The 17,889-nt window shown below is 40.4% G+C and overlaps 1 protein-coding gene across 21 annotated transcripts in view; it reads left to right on the top strand.

Annotated features, from left to right (window-relative positions):
- The window catches only part of LOC120407914 (aminopeptidase O (putative)), a 416,076-nt gene that overhangs the window by 255,493 nt on the left and 142,694 nt on the right, over window positions 1-17,889 (top strand). For 19 of the 21 annotated variants that reach the window (XM_039544257.1, XM_039544252.1, XM_039544253.1 and 16 more), the window contains 2 exons: window positions 12-119; window positions 10,743-10,801. In XM_039544257.1, coding sequence (XP_039400191.1) covers window positions 12-119; window positions 10,743-10,801 — 167 coding nt within the window. The remainder of the gene's footprint in view (window positions 1-11; window positions 120-10,742; window positions 10,802-17,889) is intronic. The other 2 variants (XM_039544266.1, XM_039544267.1) reach the window with 1 other exon arrangement.

Genomic DNA, 17,889 nt, shown 5'->3' with positions numbered 1-17,889 from the left:
ATTTCTTCCAGGGCTATTTCCTTCTGCAATCTCTAGCCAAGAGAATTGGAGAGGCTACATATTTTGAATTTTTAAGAAAGTTTGTGCAGAAGTTTCATGGACAACTGATCCTTTCTCAGGTACTCTGCTGGTGCTTGTTTCCCAGTTTGTTGAAAATAAGTGACTTTTATTTTAATCACTGGTGTTGGAAATTTAAAATGTGGATAGGGCATAGGACACTGAGTCAGGAAACATGGATTCTGTTTTAAGCTCCAGCATGAACTCCGTTTTTCCTAAAGCAAGTCACACTTCACTTCTGTGCCTTATTTTCCCTATCTGTAAAATGGAGATGATATTTATTGTCCTTTATAAAGCACTTGGAACCTTGCATAAAAAGTGCTCTACAAGTGATATGTATGTATGTATTATTATTCAACACTTCATGGCAACAAGGGGTATAAATTGAGATCATCCTGCTCCAGAAGTACAGACCTCTGTCACTTGAACTAAATATAAATTCCTATTAGCTGTTAGCAGTAAAAACTAAATAATATGTATATAGTGGAAGGATGCAATCCTACTCCCTTGAGCTCAGTTTCAAATATTCCATTGAAATCAATGGAAACAGAAATCGGTTCTTAGTGTAATTGATATGAGATACTGTATCTGATCTTATAATAGTATATACTCTATTGTGCAGTCATCACTGTGGTGTTGTCTGAGTGTCTTGAAGTTGCATTGCTGTCAGACTGACTCATGTGCACCCATTTATTCAGGTACGAGTACCTGTATCAGACTTTGATCGGATAAAGATAATTTCATCTAAATACATTGAAGGTGGCATGGAAACAGAACCTGCATTTATATTTGTTGCATTGGACTTTCAAGATTCTGGACTTGTATGTGTATTTGGAACATTGGAAGCAGTTATGTGCCAAATTAAACTGGGTAATCAGCAAGTGCAGGAAAAATAGTGACTGCTAAAGGTGGCTTTAAGATCCACTCTGAAAGGAGATGATTCTTTTTAAAGCCAGGCTGAAGACATTCAGGGAAGAGACTTGCTGCCTAACTGCTAACTATTTCTGTGCAGAGTTACCTAGTCTCATATTGTACCTTGCTGCAACCAAAGAAGAAAGCTGGGAAAAGCTATTCCATGACTCTATCTGCTCCAGTAAAAGAAGCTAGTAGTACTTATACCCATTCTTAAAGTTTAGTCTTGTGTACACAAGGTGCAGCTCTACCACTTGAGGGAACATTGGGCACCCTAAGGTAGAGAAGGTTCCCACTGCTTGCAGCTGTTTTGAATATCAGGTCAGTTAGACTTCCTTGGAGTTTTAATTGTCACAGAGTAAAAAAACCCAATCACTGTCGAAGACTTGTCTACACTAAAGCCTGGTCTACACTACGCGTTTAAACCAGTTTTAGGAGCGTAAAACCGATTTAACGCCACAACCGTCCACACTAAGAGGCCCTTTATATCGGTATAAAGGGCTCTTTAAACCGGTTTCTGTACTCCTCCCTAACGAGAGGAGTAGGGCTAATATCGGTATTACCATATCGGATTGGGGTTAGTGTGGCCGCAGATCGACGGAATTGGCCTCCGGGCGGTATCCCACAGTGCACCACTGACCGCTTTGGACAGCAATCTGAACTCGGATGCAGTGGCCAGGTAGACAGGAAAATCCCCGCGAACTTTTGAATATATCCTGTTTGCCCAGCGTGGAGCTCTGATCAGCATGGGTAGTGATGCAGTTAAAAATCAAAATAAAGAAAGAGCTCCCACATGGACGATGCGGACGTGATCGCTGTAAGGGCAGGCAAATATGTTCTATCAGCGCTCCATTACAGAAGACGAAATTCAAAATCATTTTTTAAATATCTCCAGACAGATGCCATAGCAGGGACTCAGCGCACTGCTGCGTGACAAGCGTAACGGAAAGCCAAAGAATCAAATGGACGCTCATGGACTGGAGGACTCAAGCTATCCCACAGTTCCTGCAGTCTCTGAAAAGCATTTACATTCTTGGCTGAGCTCCAAATGCTTCTAGGGTCAAAAACAGTGTCCGCGGTGGGTCAGGGCATAGCTCGGCAATTTACGCACCCCCCCCCACCCACCCCCAGAAGTGAAAGGGAAAACAATCCTCTCTTGACTCTTTTACATGTCACCCTATCTTTACTGAATGCTGCAGATAGACGCGATGCTGTAGCACTCAACACCAACATCCTTGCTCCCCCCACGCTATGGCTGGCTGATGGTACAATACGACTGGTATCTGTCCTCGTCATCAGCCTATTGGCACATGGGGCAGTGCAAAAGGACTGGTAACCATGATGACCAGCATCTGTTAGGTCGATCAAGGCGCCTGGTCCTAATTTTTCCTGGTAGATGGTGCAGTATGGCTGATAACCATCGTCGTCATAGCAACAGGGGGCTGAGCTCCATCAGCCCCCACCCTTCATGTGTAAAGAAAAGATTCAAGTGCCCCTGAACTAGCAGAGGGATGCTGGGCTCCTCTCCTACACACTCCTTACTGTCCTGTCTGGACTATCATAGCAGCTGGAGGCTGCCTTCCACTCATATCTCACTAACAAGTCACTGTGTCTTATTCCTGCATTCTTTATTACTTCATCACACAAGTGGGGGGACAATGCTACGGTAGCCCAGGAAGGCTGAGGGAAGAACGGAATCAACAGGTGGGGTTGTTGCAGGAGCACCCAATGTGAATAGAATACAGCTCAGGATCTGACACAGAGCAGCTGTGCTCTCTGGTTCTCTGATACAGTGGTTCTCTAGTACACTTGCCCATATTCTAGGCAGGACTGATTCTATTTTTAGATACCAAAAAGGAGGGATTGACTCAGGGATTCATTCCCTATTTTGACTTTGCGCCCCTGGCTAAGAGCAGCCAGGGGCACTTATGACAGCAGCAAATGGAACAGTGCAAAAGGACTGGTAGCCACAATCATCTTATTACCAATTTATGGATTGGTAGATGGTACAGTATGGCTGATAACCATCTCTGCTGTCATGCAAAAGCAAAAGCATGCTGCTGTGTAGCGCTGCTGAATCGCCTCTGTCAGCGGCATCTAGTACGCATACGGTGACAGTCACAAAAGGCAAAACAGGCTCCATGATTGCCATGCTATGGCATCTGCCAGGGCAATCCAGGGAAAAAAGGCGCGAAATGCTTGTCTGCCGTTGCTTTCCCAGAGGAAGGAGTGACTGATGACATTTACCCAGAACCACCCGCGACAATGATTATTGCCCCATCAGGCACTGGGATCTCAACCCGGAAATTCCAAGGGGCGGGGGAGGCTGCGGGAACTATGGGATAGCTACGGAATAGCTACCCACAGTGCAACGCTCCAGAAGTCGATGCTAGCCTCGGACCGTGGACGCACACCACCGATTTAATGTGTTTAGTGTGGCCGCGCGCACTCGATTTTATACAATCTGTTTTACAAAACCGGTTTATGCAAATTCGGAATAGTCCCGTAGTGTAGACGTACCCTAAGGTTCCCAAGTTGTGAACACCAGTGCTTTAGTGTTTAACACCAGCTGGAAACTTTTTTGAAAATTATTGCAAGAAAGCAAGAAACTGGCAAATGCCCTTAATTTGACTGCAGGAAAAGTATTAGATTGAGGTAGAAAAAGTCAGCTTGTTGCAGTTAGATCTACTGGCCTGACAGGAAATCAATTAAGTTAGTGGATTACATAAATATTGCAAAATGTTGGAAGGTCCCAACACATTAAGCTATTAGGTCATCCTAGCCAGATCATATTGCACTGGTACTACTAATCTACTAATAATCTTCCCTCTCACTCCAATGCTCTGCTGTAAAGTGTGAATTTGTAGTGTATCCAGCTGTTCTTTCACAAGCTGAAACATTTCATGCTTGTTCTCATCCCAGAAGCAAGTATTCATAGTAGTTTGATAAAAATTTGTTGAGCCATTTTTGAGTTGAGAGTGAATATATGACATTTTTCATCTAAGATTTCTCAAGACTCATTTTTTGAATATAATTAACTCAAAGAAGACTTTGTTTTAAAACTTCAAACTTGGCCGTGCGATTAGTCAAGATTGAGAAATGTGTGCTTTCCTTTGTTTGAAGATATTTGATTTTGAAATAGTAAAGTTATGGATGTTTTCTTAAAAATGCATCAATCATAGTGTATTTTCTTACACCAGAAAGCCACACTAAAGTTTGATGCTTTGAACAGTCATAAGTGTCTATGTTTGGGAATCAGAGGTGGCTGGAATGAGTCACAATGCCATTGCAACACTTCTGGTACTTTTTCAGCACTTCATTGGAGGCCAAATCCAAAGTTACTGGAAAGACTGAATAGGAGTTTGATCTTACTGTTAGGTAGCAATTGGTGTACATTTCTAGACACACATAAGTAGCATTTTCTATTGGTCCATCTTTGTTGTATAACTATGTAATAAAAATGCAAGGAGGCAGAGTTATGGTTAATTCTGAATTTCTTGTCTCTGTGTATTGAAAATCTCAACTTTAATGTTGCATTTGTTTAGGTATTTGGCATTTAATTGTAGCTAGGCATACATAATATCAGAAGTAATTACTGTATTTAAAACTTTCTACCAACTTTTCTTATTCAGGTTCTTTCTTGAAAAGTACAGTATTCTGTCACCACTGAAGCAATAAGAGGTTTAAAATAAAGGCACAAGTGGTAAATTTAAATATGGTCTTATACTTTTGCCTTGTCCAAAACAATTGTAAGCGTTCCCAGCATTAAGAGTTCTGAGGAAGAGAGAAAGTAAAAACTCACAGTGCAAATAATTATCTACTTTCTGAATACAAGTCTTGTTTTCAGTGATATTTGTAGTATTTTTCCTAGATGAGAGCTGCAGGTGCAAGGAAATGACTTCAGATGTGAAACATTAATCAGTTTGCTTTTTTTCCTTCATTTTGATTGCCAGTGCTTAGTATGTTTCTAATCGTAGTTTTTGTTTATTTTACTTGAAGTAGCAACAGATGAGTAAAGCAAGTCTGGAATCTTTTAGCAGGATTTAAAAATAAATCTTCTGTTTTACTTTCTATGAGAGAATTCATTTAGTAACTGCTTTGAATTAAAATTTTATAATGAATGTAGTGATATAGAAATAAATGAGTACAAGTTCCTGATTTCACTGCTGCAGTTAATTCTACTGTTTAATTTGATGGTGGAAAAAGAACACACTAGGAATCAAGTTGTTGTCAAAGTTTCATTTTCATAGACTTCCATCTGCTATAATAATACCCGGGACCTGAACTGCTCCTGCATTCTGCTTAGGTTCTAATCTGGTGTGGCATAGAAACAGCCTTGCTTAAAAACAAACAAACAACACTTTTTAAATCCCAGATTTTGTTATGACAAAGTTTTAAAAGGCAAACTTTCAGTGAATAGAGGCCGAGGTGTACGTATATACATATATACACACACATGCACACTTACGTATACTCAAGCTATTACCATAATTTTGTATGATAAATGGGTATCTACACCTGCAAATTAATAGTTATGTGTTTGTCTTGCTCATTTGCTCATACAAATATGGCAGTTGGAGGTGGAAATGTAGACATGCCGGTGTCTGAGCATTTTTGTGCATAGACACTTCTGGATTGCTTTTTAAAGAACCCAGAGTCTGAAATATATTTATACCCTTTGGCCCCAGTCCTGGAAGCTTTTCCGTGTTTGAAGACCCTGAGCTTGAGTGAATACCCATTGATGTCAATGGGGCTCAACGTAGGCTCAGAAGACTCCCTGTCCAGAGCAGATTACAGGATTGGAGCTTTTGTTTGCTTTTGCACTTAACTGAGGTTGGAACACAAAAATAGATTTCAGTTTCACTTCAGTCCAGTTAGTTTCACATTCTGATTCTCATATTCACTAACACTGGGATCAGCAACCTTTGGCCTGTGGCCCGCCAGGTTAAGCACTCTGGTGGGCCGGACTGGTTTGTTTACCTGCCGCGTCCGCAGGTTCAGCCAACGGTGGCTCCCATTGGCCGTGGTTTGCCGCTCCAGGCCAATGGGGGCTGCAGGAAGCCGCAGCCAGCACATCCCTCAGCCCGCGCCGCTTCCCGCAGCCCCCCGCGGCCAGTGGGAGCCACCATCGGCCGAACCTGTGGACATGGCAGGTAAACAAACCAGCCCGGCCCTCCAGGGTGTTTACCCTGGTGGGCCACGTGCCAAAGATTGCCGATCCCTGCACTAACACATTGTTGCCATTTTTGATTGCTAATACTGTGAAGGGAATGTTTATATTAAAGCACAATCTATTGAAATTAAAACTTAATGAAATTAACGAAAAAAGTCTATTAAAATCAAGTTTTATCAAAGTCCTTTCTAAAGCAAAACCTACATTTTAGTTTTAAAATATGTGAGCGCCATTTTAAATCTAATTAATCAAGTTATGCTATGCTCGTAGACTCTTTGATTATCTACAGGTGCATTGCTTTTTAAAGACTTCGTTCTCTGCATATATGCTTGCTATAAACTCTGTGAACATTCACTTTATTTATAATCATACACACAAAAACTATGTTAAAAAAACATTATTAAGATTGCAAAGTCAAGCACTCAAAGGTTAGGAAAAGCAAGAATTAAGCTTGTCTGTATCATTTCCTAACTATTGAGTGCTTGACTTTGCAACCCTAATAATGTTGTTTTAACTTAATGTTTTTGTGTCTAATTTTCTACATTTTAAAAAACAAGATGAAAAAACATAAATTCAATTGTATGGCATCATCTTGACATCCACATGAGTAATCAGCATGGTAGGAACCTTTGGACTCATCAGCCAGATCGCTGCTACTTGAGTTAATAGAGTAACTAATAGCAGTAATAGACTGCAATTCTCTGTGTGGACTGGCACTAGGGGAGGATGAGATACACTTTGCTAGTGAGTTTCACAGATATTTGCAGTCAGCAGAGGAATGGTGCATGAATCTTGGGTGCCATTCCAGGTGCTCTAGTGATTACAGACTCTTCTGTCCTCTACTTCCAACTTGTCCCTTTCCCTGTCCTGTCTCTTCTCCACCTCTGGCACCTCATTCCAGTCCTATTCTCTTTACCTGTCCTTACTTCTTATCTCAGTCTGACTCCTTAAACATCAGTCCCAGTTATCCACCAGAAACCTGGCTCCTCAGCAGATCCATCTTCTTTATACACTACCACCTTCACCCAGCTCCACTGGTACCCAATCTCCTTGCCCAGCCAGTTCTATCCTTCCTCTTGGCTCCTCATCCAATCTTAGTCTTCCCTCACTTACTGGCTCGCACTCCCCCCTCCACCTGATTCCCTCTCTGGCTCCTAGTACCAGTTTACCACACCCCCTAAGAAATGGGTGGTGCCTCTATCACTACCTACTGTAGAATATGGTGTAGATGCTAATTTGTGGTTACCCTTCTTTGGAGTAATGTAATGCCAATATTTAAAAAAAGCTCTGGAGGTGATCCTGGCAATTACAGACAGGTAAGTCTAACATCAGTACCGGGCAAATTAGTTGAAACAATAGTAAAGAATAAAATTGTCAGACACATAGAAGAACCTAAATTGTTGGGCAAAAGTCAACACGGTTTCTGTAAAGGGAAATCATGTCTTACGAATCTATTAGAGTTCTTTGAAGGGGTCAATAAATATGTGGTCAAGGGGGATCCGGTCGACATAGTGTACTTTAGGTTTCCAGAAAGCCTTTGACAAGGTCCTTCACCGAAGGCTCTTACATAAATTAAGTTGTAATGGGATAAGAGGGAAGATCCTTTCATAGATTGAGAACTGGTTAAGAGACAGGGAATAAAGGGTAGGGTTAAATGGTAAATTTTCAGAATGGAGAGGGGTAACTAGTGGTGTTCCCCAAGGGTCAGTCCTAGGACCAATCCTATTCAACTTATTCATAAATGATCTGGAGAAAGGGGTAAACAGTGAGGTGGCAAAATTTGCAGATGATACTAAACTGCTCAAGATAGTTAAGACCAAAGCAGACTGTGAAGAACTTCAAAAAGATCTCACAAAACTAAGTGATTGGACAACAACATGGCAAATGAAATTTAATGTGGATAAATGTAAAGTAATGCATACTGGAAAAAATAACCCCAACTATACATACAATATGTTGAGGGCTAATTTAGCCACAACTAATCAGGAAAGAGATCTTGGAGTCATTGTGGATAGTTCTCTGAAGACATCCACGCAGGGAGCAGCGGCAGTCAGTAAAGCAAACAGGATGTTAGGAATCATTAAAAAAGGGATAGAGACTAAGACGGAGAATATCTGATTGCCCTTATATAAATCCATGGTACGCCCACATCTTGAACACTGCATACAGATGTGGTCGCCTCATCTTAAAAAAGATATACTGGCATTAGAAACAGTTCAGAGAAGGGCAACTAAAATGATTAGGGGTTTGGAACGGGTCCCATATGAGGAGAGATTAAAGAGGCTAGGACTTTTCAGCTTGGAAAAGAGGAGACTAAGGGGGGATATGACAGAGGTATACAAAATCATGAGTGGTTTGGAGAAAGTGAATAAGGAAAAGTTATTTACTTGTTCCCATAATATAAGAACTAGGGGCCACCAAATGAAATTAATGGGCAGCATGTTTAAAACAAATAAAAGGAAGAAGTTCTTCACACAGCGCACAGTCAACCTGTGGAACTCCTTGCCTGAGGAGGTTGTGAAGGCTAGGGCTATAACTGGGTTTAAAAGAGAACTAGATAAATTCATGGAGGTTAAGTCTATTAATGGCAATTAGCCAGGATGGGTAAGGAATGGTGTCCCTATCCTCTGTTTGTCAGAGGGTAGAGATGGATGGCAGGAGAGAGATCACTTGATCATTACCTGTTAGGTTCACTCCCTCTGGGACAGCTGGCATTGGTCAATGTCGGTAGACAGAATACTGGGCTGGATGGACCTTTGGTCTGACCCAGTATGGCCATTCTTATGTTCCTAGTACTAAATACCTATCTTTAGAACCCTGAAATACATTCATTATAAACTTTGATAAACAATAGGAGCATCCTAATTTCAAGGAAAATTGTAAAATGATAGCTATTGTTAATAGATGTATATGAATTGTCTTTCTTCTTCTTAATTTCCTCTCATTATCTTCTTGGAAAACAAAGAAGAGCCTGAATCAAAAAGTAGAGATTTTGTCTCACAGTAACTGAGACTATAATACATACAATGTGAAAATACTAGTAGGACAAGAGATATCTGCTAATAATAGATTATAAAACACTGATGAGATAGCAGATCAAGGAATCTGGCTAGATTAACATTTGAAGTTTCTGTATAAATGGCATTGAGTATGAATACTTTCAGTCAGATTTATATCATCCCTGTCACAGCTGTAATGATGCCAACAAATGGTAAAATCTTTTGGACAACAGTACTGACCTGGCCTGAATTTGACCTGACTTAAAGTGGAAAGGTTTATTCCATTACTGACACTTTGAACTAGGTACTCCCTCTCCTTTAACAATGTATTATAGAATATCAGGAGGTCATCTAGTCCAACCCCCTGCTCAAAGCAGGACCAATCCCCAGACAGTTTTTTACCCCAGTTCCCTAAATGGCTCCCTCAAGGATTGAGCTCACACCCCTGGATTTAGTAGGTCAATGCGCAAACCACTGAGCTATTGCTCCTCCCGAATAATGTATGGAGATATACCTAGCTCATAGAACTGGAAGGGACCCTGAAAGGTCATTGAGTTCAGCCCCCTGCCTTCACTAACAGGACCAATTACTGATTTTGCCCCAGATCCCTGAGTGGCCCCCTCAAGGACTGAACTCAGAATCCTGGGTTTAGCAGGACAGTGCTCAAACCACGTATTCAGCAAAACAGGGTACACCCATTCCCTAGGAATCAAACTTGCTGCCTTCAATACAACACTCTTTGCCAAGGGAGCAAGAGCTCACTTTCAGGAATCATACTAAGCAATCTGTGCTACCGTGCACAGCATCACTAGGCTAAAAGACCTGTCCCGAGTAAGATACTTTTAATATTAACAAACTTGATTTACTGCTAGTTAAAAATAGGCGGTAAAAATGGAGAGTTATTTTTAATAATGCTTCTCTCCTGAAAACTGCTTGTGGGACCCTGCATAGTTAGTGTGTTGTATCAAAGTGATTGTTATAAAGAATGAGATTATGTTTAAAGTGATGAGTGCCAGAATACTTCTGGTATGCCAGGGGTAACTTTATAAAGAGAATGAACTGTATTATTCTAGGCTGGGCTGGTTGCGCCACTTATTATTAAGGTTGCCTGACACTTTGAGAATGTGCCTTTTGGGGGGGAAAAGTATGTGATTGTGTAATTAAAGACTGTATCATTATGCAGACACATCAGGAGGCCAAAGTAAGGTTGCACAGGCAGCCTTAATTTCAGCATTTCTTAACTTTTCCTAAGTTTTGGGTGCTAGAATTTGCAACCTTAATTAAAGTTCTTTTAATGTAATTTTATTGTTGTGTGTAATAGATTCAGTAAAGACAGAATGTAGAATTGTGTTAAAACAGTGAGCAGTGTTTTCAGGTTCTTTTTCTTTTAACTTGTAACACCTTTCAGCTTGACTGGGTTGGAAAACTGACAGACAAAATATATGTTATCTATACAATTGAACAAAGTAATAATATAGATGAGACATAAATTTCTTTATCAGTCTCCTATCTGAAGCTGTTTAAATTCTTTTGCTAGTGACATAGACACAGTGAATCTTTTGATAGAGATATTAATTGTAGTGCTTTTGTTCCTTTTCCAGGATTTTCTTTACATGCTGCTGGAGGACATCCCAGAACAAAAAGGGTATGTGAGAATCAGGTTAGAAAAGATAAAGAAGGGAGTAGAAATCAGCTCTAAATATGAGTTATGCCAATGAGAGATGTCCGTAGGGGGGTTCTAATATTACACACACACACACACACACACACACTCCTACCTCTGACAGGAAAGGTAAGCATAAAGATATTTTAATAGTACTGTTAATACTGAGGATACATCACACTGATGTAGCACCTAAACATTAAATAATTAGGTGCCTGACTGTCTGTCTTATGCACCCTTGAACATTTTTCCCCAAGTGACTTGCCCAAGGTTACACAAGGAAGTCTGTAGTAGAGTTTGAATAACCCCTGTTCTGTACTTTAGCTACAAAATCACCCATCTCTAAAACCATACAACTGCCAGTGTACAAATACTGGGTCAAATTTTTCTATCCTTATTGAAGTACAAGTACAGTTTATTCCACAAGTAATCCCCATTGTCTCCTCCATGAATCATCCCATTGTCTCCAGTGGGATGTCTTGAGGAATAAGGTGTGTGTAAGGGGATCAGAATCTGGCTCATTGTTATATAATGGATAACAGCAGTTCAGCCTACAAGAAACAAAAAATGGATCTTGTGAAAAATAAACAGAAGATGTTGCTTGGTATTTTAGACAGCAAAAGGAAAAACAGAAATGGAAGAAATATTGTTGCCTATAGCTGATAAAGCCTATTGGCCAAGGTAGCTCTCTGAGATATTTGCACAAATCCCACTGTTCTCAGTGTAAGTTGCAGCCATGTTTCTGAACATCAGTGTCCCTTCATATGGTCAATTAATTTTTCCATTTATAAACTGCCATAACTGCTTGGTTCACTGTTTTAATCAGAAGGTTTAGAAGTCTTCATTCTAATTTCTTGCACTCTTGTTCTTGTATATTCAGCTGCTAAAAGTATCTGAGAAACTTCAGATTAATCCTGCTTCATGATGAGCAGTATGCTAGATCCAGCATCAAAATTACAAAGTCTCACAGGACTTTTATACCTTTTATACCTCATGATAGGGGGAGTAATAATTTAATAACTAATGTGTCTTTCCAACTGCCAACTCTCGACCATTGCTGAGAACACATATTAGAAATATTGCCAAGTTTTATCAAGTTTGAAGTGTTTTCTAAAAAAAAGTTTACATTTCAACCAAGAAAAATGATATTACCAAGCACCTTTTTTTTCCTTTTTGGTGTCATTGAATTTTATTTTCCACAGTCATAAATATGGAGGAGAGAGAATGATGTATTTTTGTAAAAGGGTTAATTATTACATAAGGTCCTGTAAAATATTTGGGAGCTGGTTTGACAATAAACTGCTTTGTTTTTTGCAAAGTGGTCAAAATAAAATGTGTTTGAATCATTTTACTGATCACAGTTCTGCTGTGTATTGGAAATAAAGGGCCAGTACACTTTGCAAGCTGGATGAGACATCTGACTTTATCCAGTCTGTTCCACCCTACCATATTTTCATGGCCCAGGATCATTGGAGATAATAGAGTGAGGGATGTGCTTGGGTCTCTTATTTCCTCCAATTTTTCTGTAAATTACTGTACGTATGCTAATTGCAAAAAATAATCCATTGGGACAACTTAACAGGTAGTAGTAAAAATCACTACTTGGATCTTGGATTTATCCTTTTTGGATATATGCCTAGTCATGTTACCAGAATAATTTATCTTGAAAATGGTCATGTCAAAGAATTTGTACATCCAGATGAAGAAATAAAGACATACGTGTAAAAGTATTTTCAATTGGATATGGCAGTCTTCTTACCCTCCTTTACTAAACTGTTATATATTTTTAATGTGCACTTTTAACAGCTGCAATGTTCCATCACAGAGGTGGCTGCATTTCCTTGTTAATGAAGTGATTCCTATATGTAAAGTTTGTAAAGTGCTTTGGGATGAAAGTCCGCTACTTAAAGCCTTTATATGATCATACTAATTCTGATTAATAATTGTATTACAATAGCATCTAGGGGCCTCATCTGAGATCAGGGCCTCATTGTGTTGGGGCAAGTACACATTAATAGATCATCCCTAGTTTGAGGCTCTTACAGTCTAAATTGATAGACAAAGGGTAGTTAAAAGGAAGTATTACCCCCATTTTACAGAAGGGGAACCTAGTATATGGAGATTGTGACTTTCCCAAGGTCACACAGGAATTCTGTGACAGAGCTGAGAAGTGAACCCAAGTCCCAGTCTAGTACCTTAACCACAAGACCACCCATCGTCTTTTCTTTTGTCCCAGTTCAGCAAATCACTTAAGCACGAAACTTAAATGTCTTGGTATCAATGGGTTTTAAACATGTGGTATGTGCCCTCTCTGAATAGGGATGCTTTTCTGAATTGAAGGATCTATAAATATCATGGTGTATGTGCTTCCTGTAGGGTGACCAGATGAGATGAAGAAAATATCAGGACACCGAGGGGGTGGGGGGGAGGTGTCTGCTGGCGGAGCAAAAAAAAAAAAAAAAAAGCCGAGTGCTGCCGGCCGAGTGCGAAATATCGGGGCAAATTGCGTCCCGACCAAAGATCAGTTGGGACGCGGGACAACCACCCAAATATCGGGAAGGTCTCGATTTTATCAGGACGTCTGGTCACCCTAGCTTCCTCTAAGACATGGATCTTGCTGCAGTAAGCTATGTGTAATCTGTTTTTCTGGCTTGATTCAAAGCCCGTGAAGCCAGTAGGAGTCTTTCCATTGACTTCACAGGGCTTTTTGTTAGACTCTTTGTCAACCCCAGAATGGATCTTTGCCACATGCTCTGGACAGGGGGTAACACTCGAAGACAACTTGGTTATGTCTAGTCTAGGATAAAATATGTTGTTTTTTAAGAACGTTAGCTGGAATGTCCCAGCTAATATGTTCTAAAACTATTGGAGACAAGGCATGTTCTACTTTAACATGTGCTAGCTGGATTAGTTGAAACGTGGGTGAAGCCCAAATCAAAAGGATCAGCCACTGTAGTAACCTTTAAAAATAGGGAGCATTAGAGTTTCAATACAATCTGAGCAACTTCTTAGCTTCATATTTTTCCTAGATTAGTATGGTGGCTGAATAGTGTCATAAACTCCTTTCAAAGACAGTGTTTTGAAATGTCCCGCTGCTGGCTCTGAACTCAGAGAAAGCTAAGCTAAGACTTAGGCATTGTAAAGCTGCTGCAAATGAAATGTCATTATTTTGCATTGATTTTTACTAGAAAAATCTTACCCTTATAGTATGACTGTTCTCTAAAAGCTGCTGTAAAATTGTCATCATGAGGTTCTGTGTTTATTGTCTGTTAATGAAAACCAGATCAAATTTACTCTATTTACAAGTAAGAGGTTTTTTTTCTGCTAGCTGCTAGATTTACAAATTCAGTTTAGAATCTAAAAGTCAGTTTGTACTCTTTCTGACTTTTGCAACAGCGGTAATAAAGATTCTGCAGTTGGAATGTTGTCAGTAATTCTGATGATGATGCGTGAGACATAACAGTATCCAGCTCACTTTCTTTGAATGCTGTGTTATTTCTGCAGTGTTAACAAGATTGAGAAAAAAGTAAAAAAAATAAAATAAAAAAGACAATAGATTTGACCCATAATATATATATGGAAGGCAAATCTGTTGAGTTAGAAGATACCAATTTTACAGTCACTTTTCTGATCACAACTGTACTTGGCTCATCTTTTTAGAAAAAGAAAAAAGGTAAATGTTGGGCATGAAATGAAATCAAATCAATATGTAAAATTAGAAATAACATAATAGGGAACCTTCAGCCTTCCCAATTAACCAGCCTGAAATTCAAGTAAATACTTTTATACAGTGTAATTTCTTTAATAAACTGTATTTCTTCCCACTTACTTCTATGTTCTGAATTTCTCTGTCTCAGAATAGTATTTATTATTTAATTTTTCATAATATAACCCTTTGTACTATATTGCATCCTAAATTTCTACATAATGCAACAATATAGCATCATGTGGATGTACATAATTGCAAACAATAGCTCTGATTATTGTGGATTATCCAAACCACAGGAGTTGAAGGTGAGGTCTGAATGCTGGAATCACATTAGCATCAGTGACAGACAGAAAGGGCATGCTGAGTCTAAGGGTATGTCTACACTACCCGCTGGATTGGCAGGCAGTGATCGATCCAGTGGAGGTCAATTTATCACATCTATTCTAGAGGCGATAAATCGATCCCCGAGCGCTCTCCCATCGACTCCTGTACTCCACTGCCACGAGAGGCGCAGGCAGAGTCGACGGGGGAAGCGGCAGCAGTCGACTCACTGCAGTGAAGACACCACGGTGAGTAGGTCTAAGTATGTCAACTTCAACTACGTTATTCACGTAGCTGAAGTTGTGTAACTTAGATCGTTTCCTTGCCCTCCCCTCCCCCCCAATGTAGACCAGGCCTAAGGGACCTAATAATTAAATGCTCTAAACCCAAAAAGATGTGAACAAATAGCCAGGGACCTTTAAAAGCTGGTCAAATCTGGTTTTAAATAATTAACCTAAATGTAGAATGCTACCTTGTACAAATGCAATGCCTATGTTCAATGTACTGTTGGTTATCTGTAAAAAAAAAAAATCAATTTCCATAATGATCAGACATGCCGAATTGTAATTTCCTGAAAGTTCAGGATCCCGGCTAAGTGGAAATGCTTCTGTTTGACTGCTGCGATTATTTGAACCACATGATCTGAGAAAAAAAAATCTGTTCATAGCATAGTCTGTTGTCTTATAAATTAAAAGAAAATTTTAGTACAGATAAGCAATACTCTTATTGATTTGGAGGGATTTCTTTGCCTGTGCCTGAGTTCATCCCTCTCCTTAATACTGCTAAACCATTCTGACTTGGGATGAATTTATCCCTGAACTTTTGAAGAAAAGGGTTTTTTGCCTGTGGAAGGTACCAGATTGCTCTCAGTAGCATGTATTATCAAAACATTTTCTCGGGAGTGGATGGACCTGGACTCCCACCACAAAAGGCTTCATCCCCGTTCACCATTCTGTGCAAATAACTAGAGCATTGCAGACAAGCTTTCAAATAGCATGGCATGAAACAGAAATACATCTATACTTTTTAATTCCATCCTCCTTGCTCCCTTTTCCCCTAGTTCCTTCCTTCCCATTCATTTCTACATATGATTAGCATGTTGTGATATCCCAGGTATTTGGGAATGCCCTAGCTACTGAAAGACACAAAGTGAAAAATCTGAGGAAGGATTATCTTATGGGTAAGGCATTAGGAGATCTGGATTCAATTCCTGGCTCTGCCATAGACGTCCTGTGTGATGGTGAGGACGTTTGTCAGGATCAACTTGTGAACCTCTTATTCATATTGTTGAACAGTTACATATAAAAGTAGTCCATTGACTTCCCCTTTGGGACAGAATCTGCCACCTTTAGTCACAGTGAACAGTACTTTATTCCTCAAGTAGACAAAGTGCGGTTCACACCGGTGGTTTTGATCGGTAAAACTTCTGTAGTTCATTTGTGTAGTTTTTTTTCACACCACTGAACAAGAAAAGTTTGACTGACAAAAATACAGGGAAGACAAAGCCTTAGACAAGGTGGGTGAGGTAATATATTTTATTGGACCAACTTCTGTTGGTGAGAGAAAGCCTTCGAGCTACATAGAGCTCTTCCTCAAGTTTAGCAAAGGCACTCAAGAGTGTCACAACTAAATACAAGGTCAACAGATAGTATAAGTAGTTAGGACATATTCTAAGGGACCATTCAAAGTGAATATTTGCTAACTACTTATCCTACACTATCTGTTGACCTTGTATTTCGCCTGAAAATGCACAAAAGTGCACTCCACTCTCATTCTGCAGCTATTCATCTGTAGTTGAATTCACTTTTTCTTGGGACAGTGATGTCAGGATATGGCTGCATGAGCCACGTTAGTGGCAGGTATGCAAAACTGTATGTAACCACATCTCTTCTGGGGAATAAAGCCCCTTCTTCCCCACTGTGGTACAATCCTGACCTCCTTAGTATCCTGACATCATGAACTTTTTCTGTGTGTTCAATGTTGGTGTTCATTAATCTATCCCTGTGGTCTACTAACCCTTGAAGAACGAGTACATACTAACCTTTGTGGATCACATATTCACTGGTCCCTTTTGGTGGACAAAGTATTGGGATGTGTGTTTCATTGATGGTCCCGACACAGTTCGGAAACCCCATCCTCTGAGATCCCACTATAATTTCAGAGACTTTGGTTATGGCAACTACCTGTGGGTAGATCACAGTATTGAAAGTATGTCAAACCTGTACAACCATCACCCCAACAGTTGACTTCCCATCCAAGAACTGGTTTGCAACTGACAACCAGATTGCCAGGTGTTGCCAGCTTCCAAAGGGCAATAGCCACCCACTTTTGCACTGGTATGGGTTTCTGAAAATGAGTGGTGTGGAGCTGGAGGATTGGTGCAAGATGCTCGCACAATTCTGTGAAGGTCTGCTTCCTCATTCAGATGTTCTGTAGCAAATGGTCATCTCAGGTTTCCAAGATTATGTGGTCCCACCACGCTATGCTAGTTCTGTAGGAATAGAAGCAGCACTCCTCCAGGCACATACTGTTGCAATCCCAGCATTCAACATATGTTCCATGCATCCCAGCATTCAACATATGTTCAGCATATGTTCCCAGTGGATTTCTATTTACCCTTTTGGTCAGCTGTCTTAGGCATCTCAAATTTTTCTGGGCCCATTCTGTCCAATATCTGGTACTGGATTGCATGAATATTTGTCCTACAAGCTGAAACAGAATCATACCATCAGGGATTTGCTCCATGTCTTCAATGAAGTTTGGCAGAAGGGAGAGATGACCGGAAGTTGCCGTTGACAAATGTGTGAAGGTGGCGTACAGTACCAGCTACATGTAGCAAGGCAGTTCCCAGAGAGTCTCCTGTGCAGGGGCAGCTCTAGCTTTTTTGCCACCCCAAGCACAGCAGGCAGACTGCCTTTGGCGTACCCGCTGCCGAATTGCCGTTGAATCCGCGGGACCAACGGACCTCCCACAGGAACGCTGCCGAAGGCAGCCTGCCTGCCACCCTCGCAGGGACCGGCAGGGTGCCCCCCGCGGCTTGCCACCCCAGGCTTGG

Source organism: Mauremys reevesii, linkage group 6, assembly GCF_016161935.1.
Source record: "Mauremys reevesii isolate NIE-2019 linkage group 6, ASM1616193v1, whole genome shotgun sequence".
NCBI classification, from domain to species: domain Eukaryota; kingdom Metazoa; phylum Chordata; order Testudines; family Geoemydidae; genus Mauremys; species Mauremys reevesii.
Note: the sequence above shows the minus strand (reverse complement) of the source record. Positions and strands in the feature narration are given on the sequence as shown.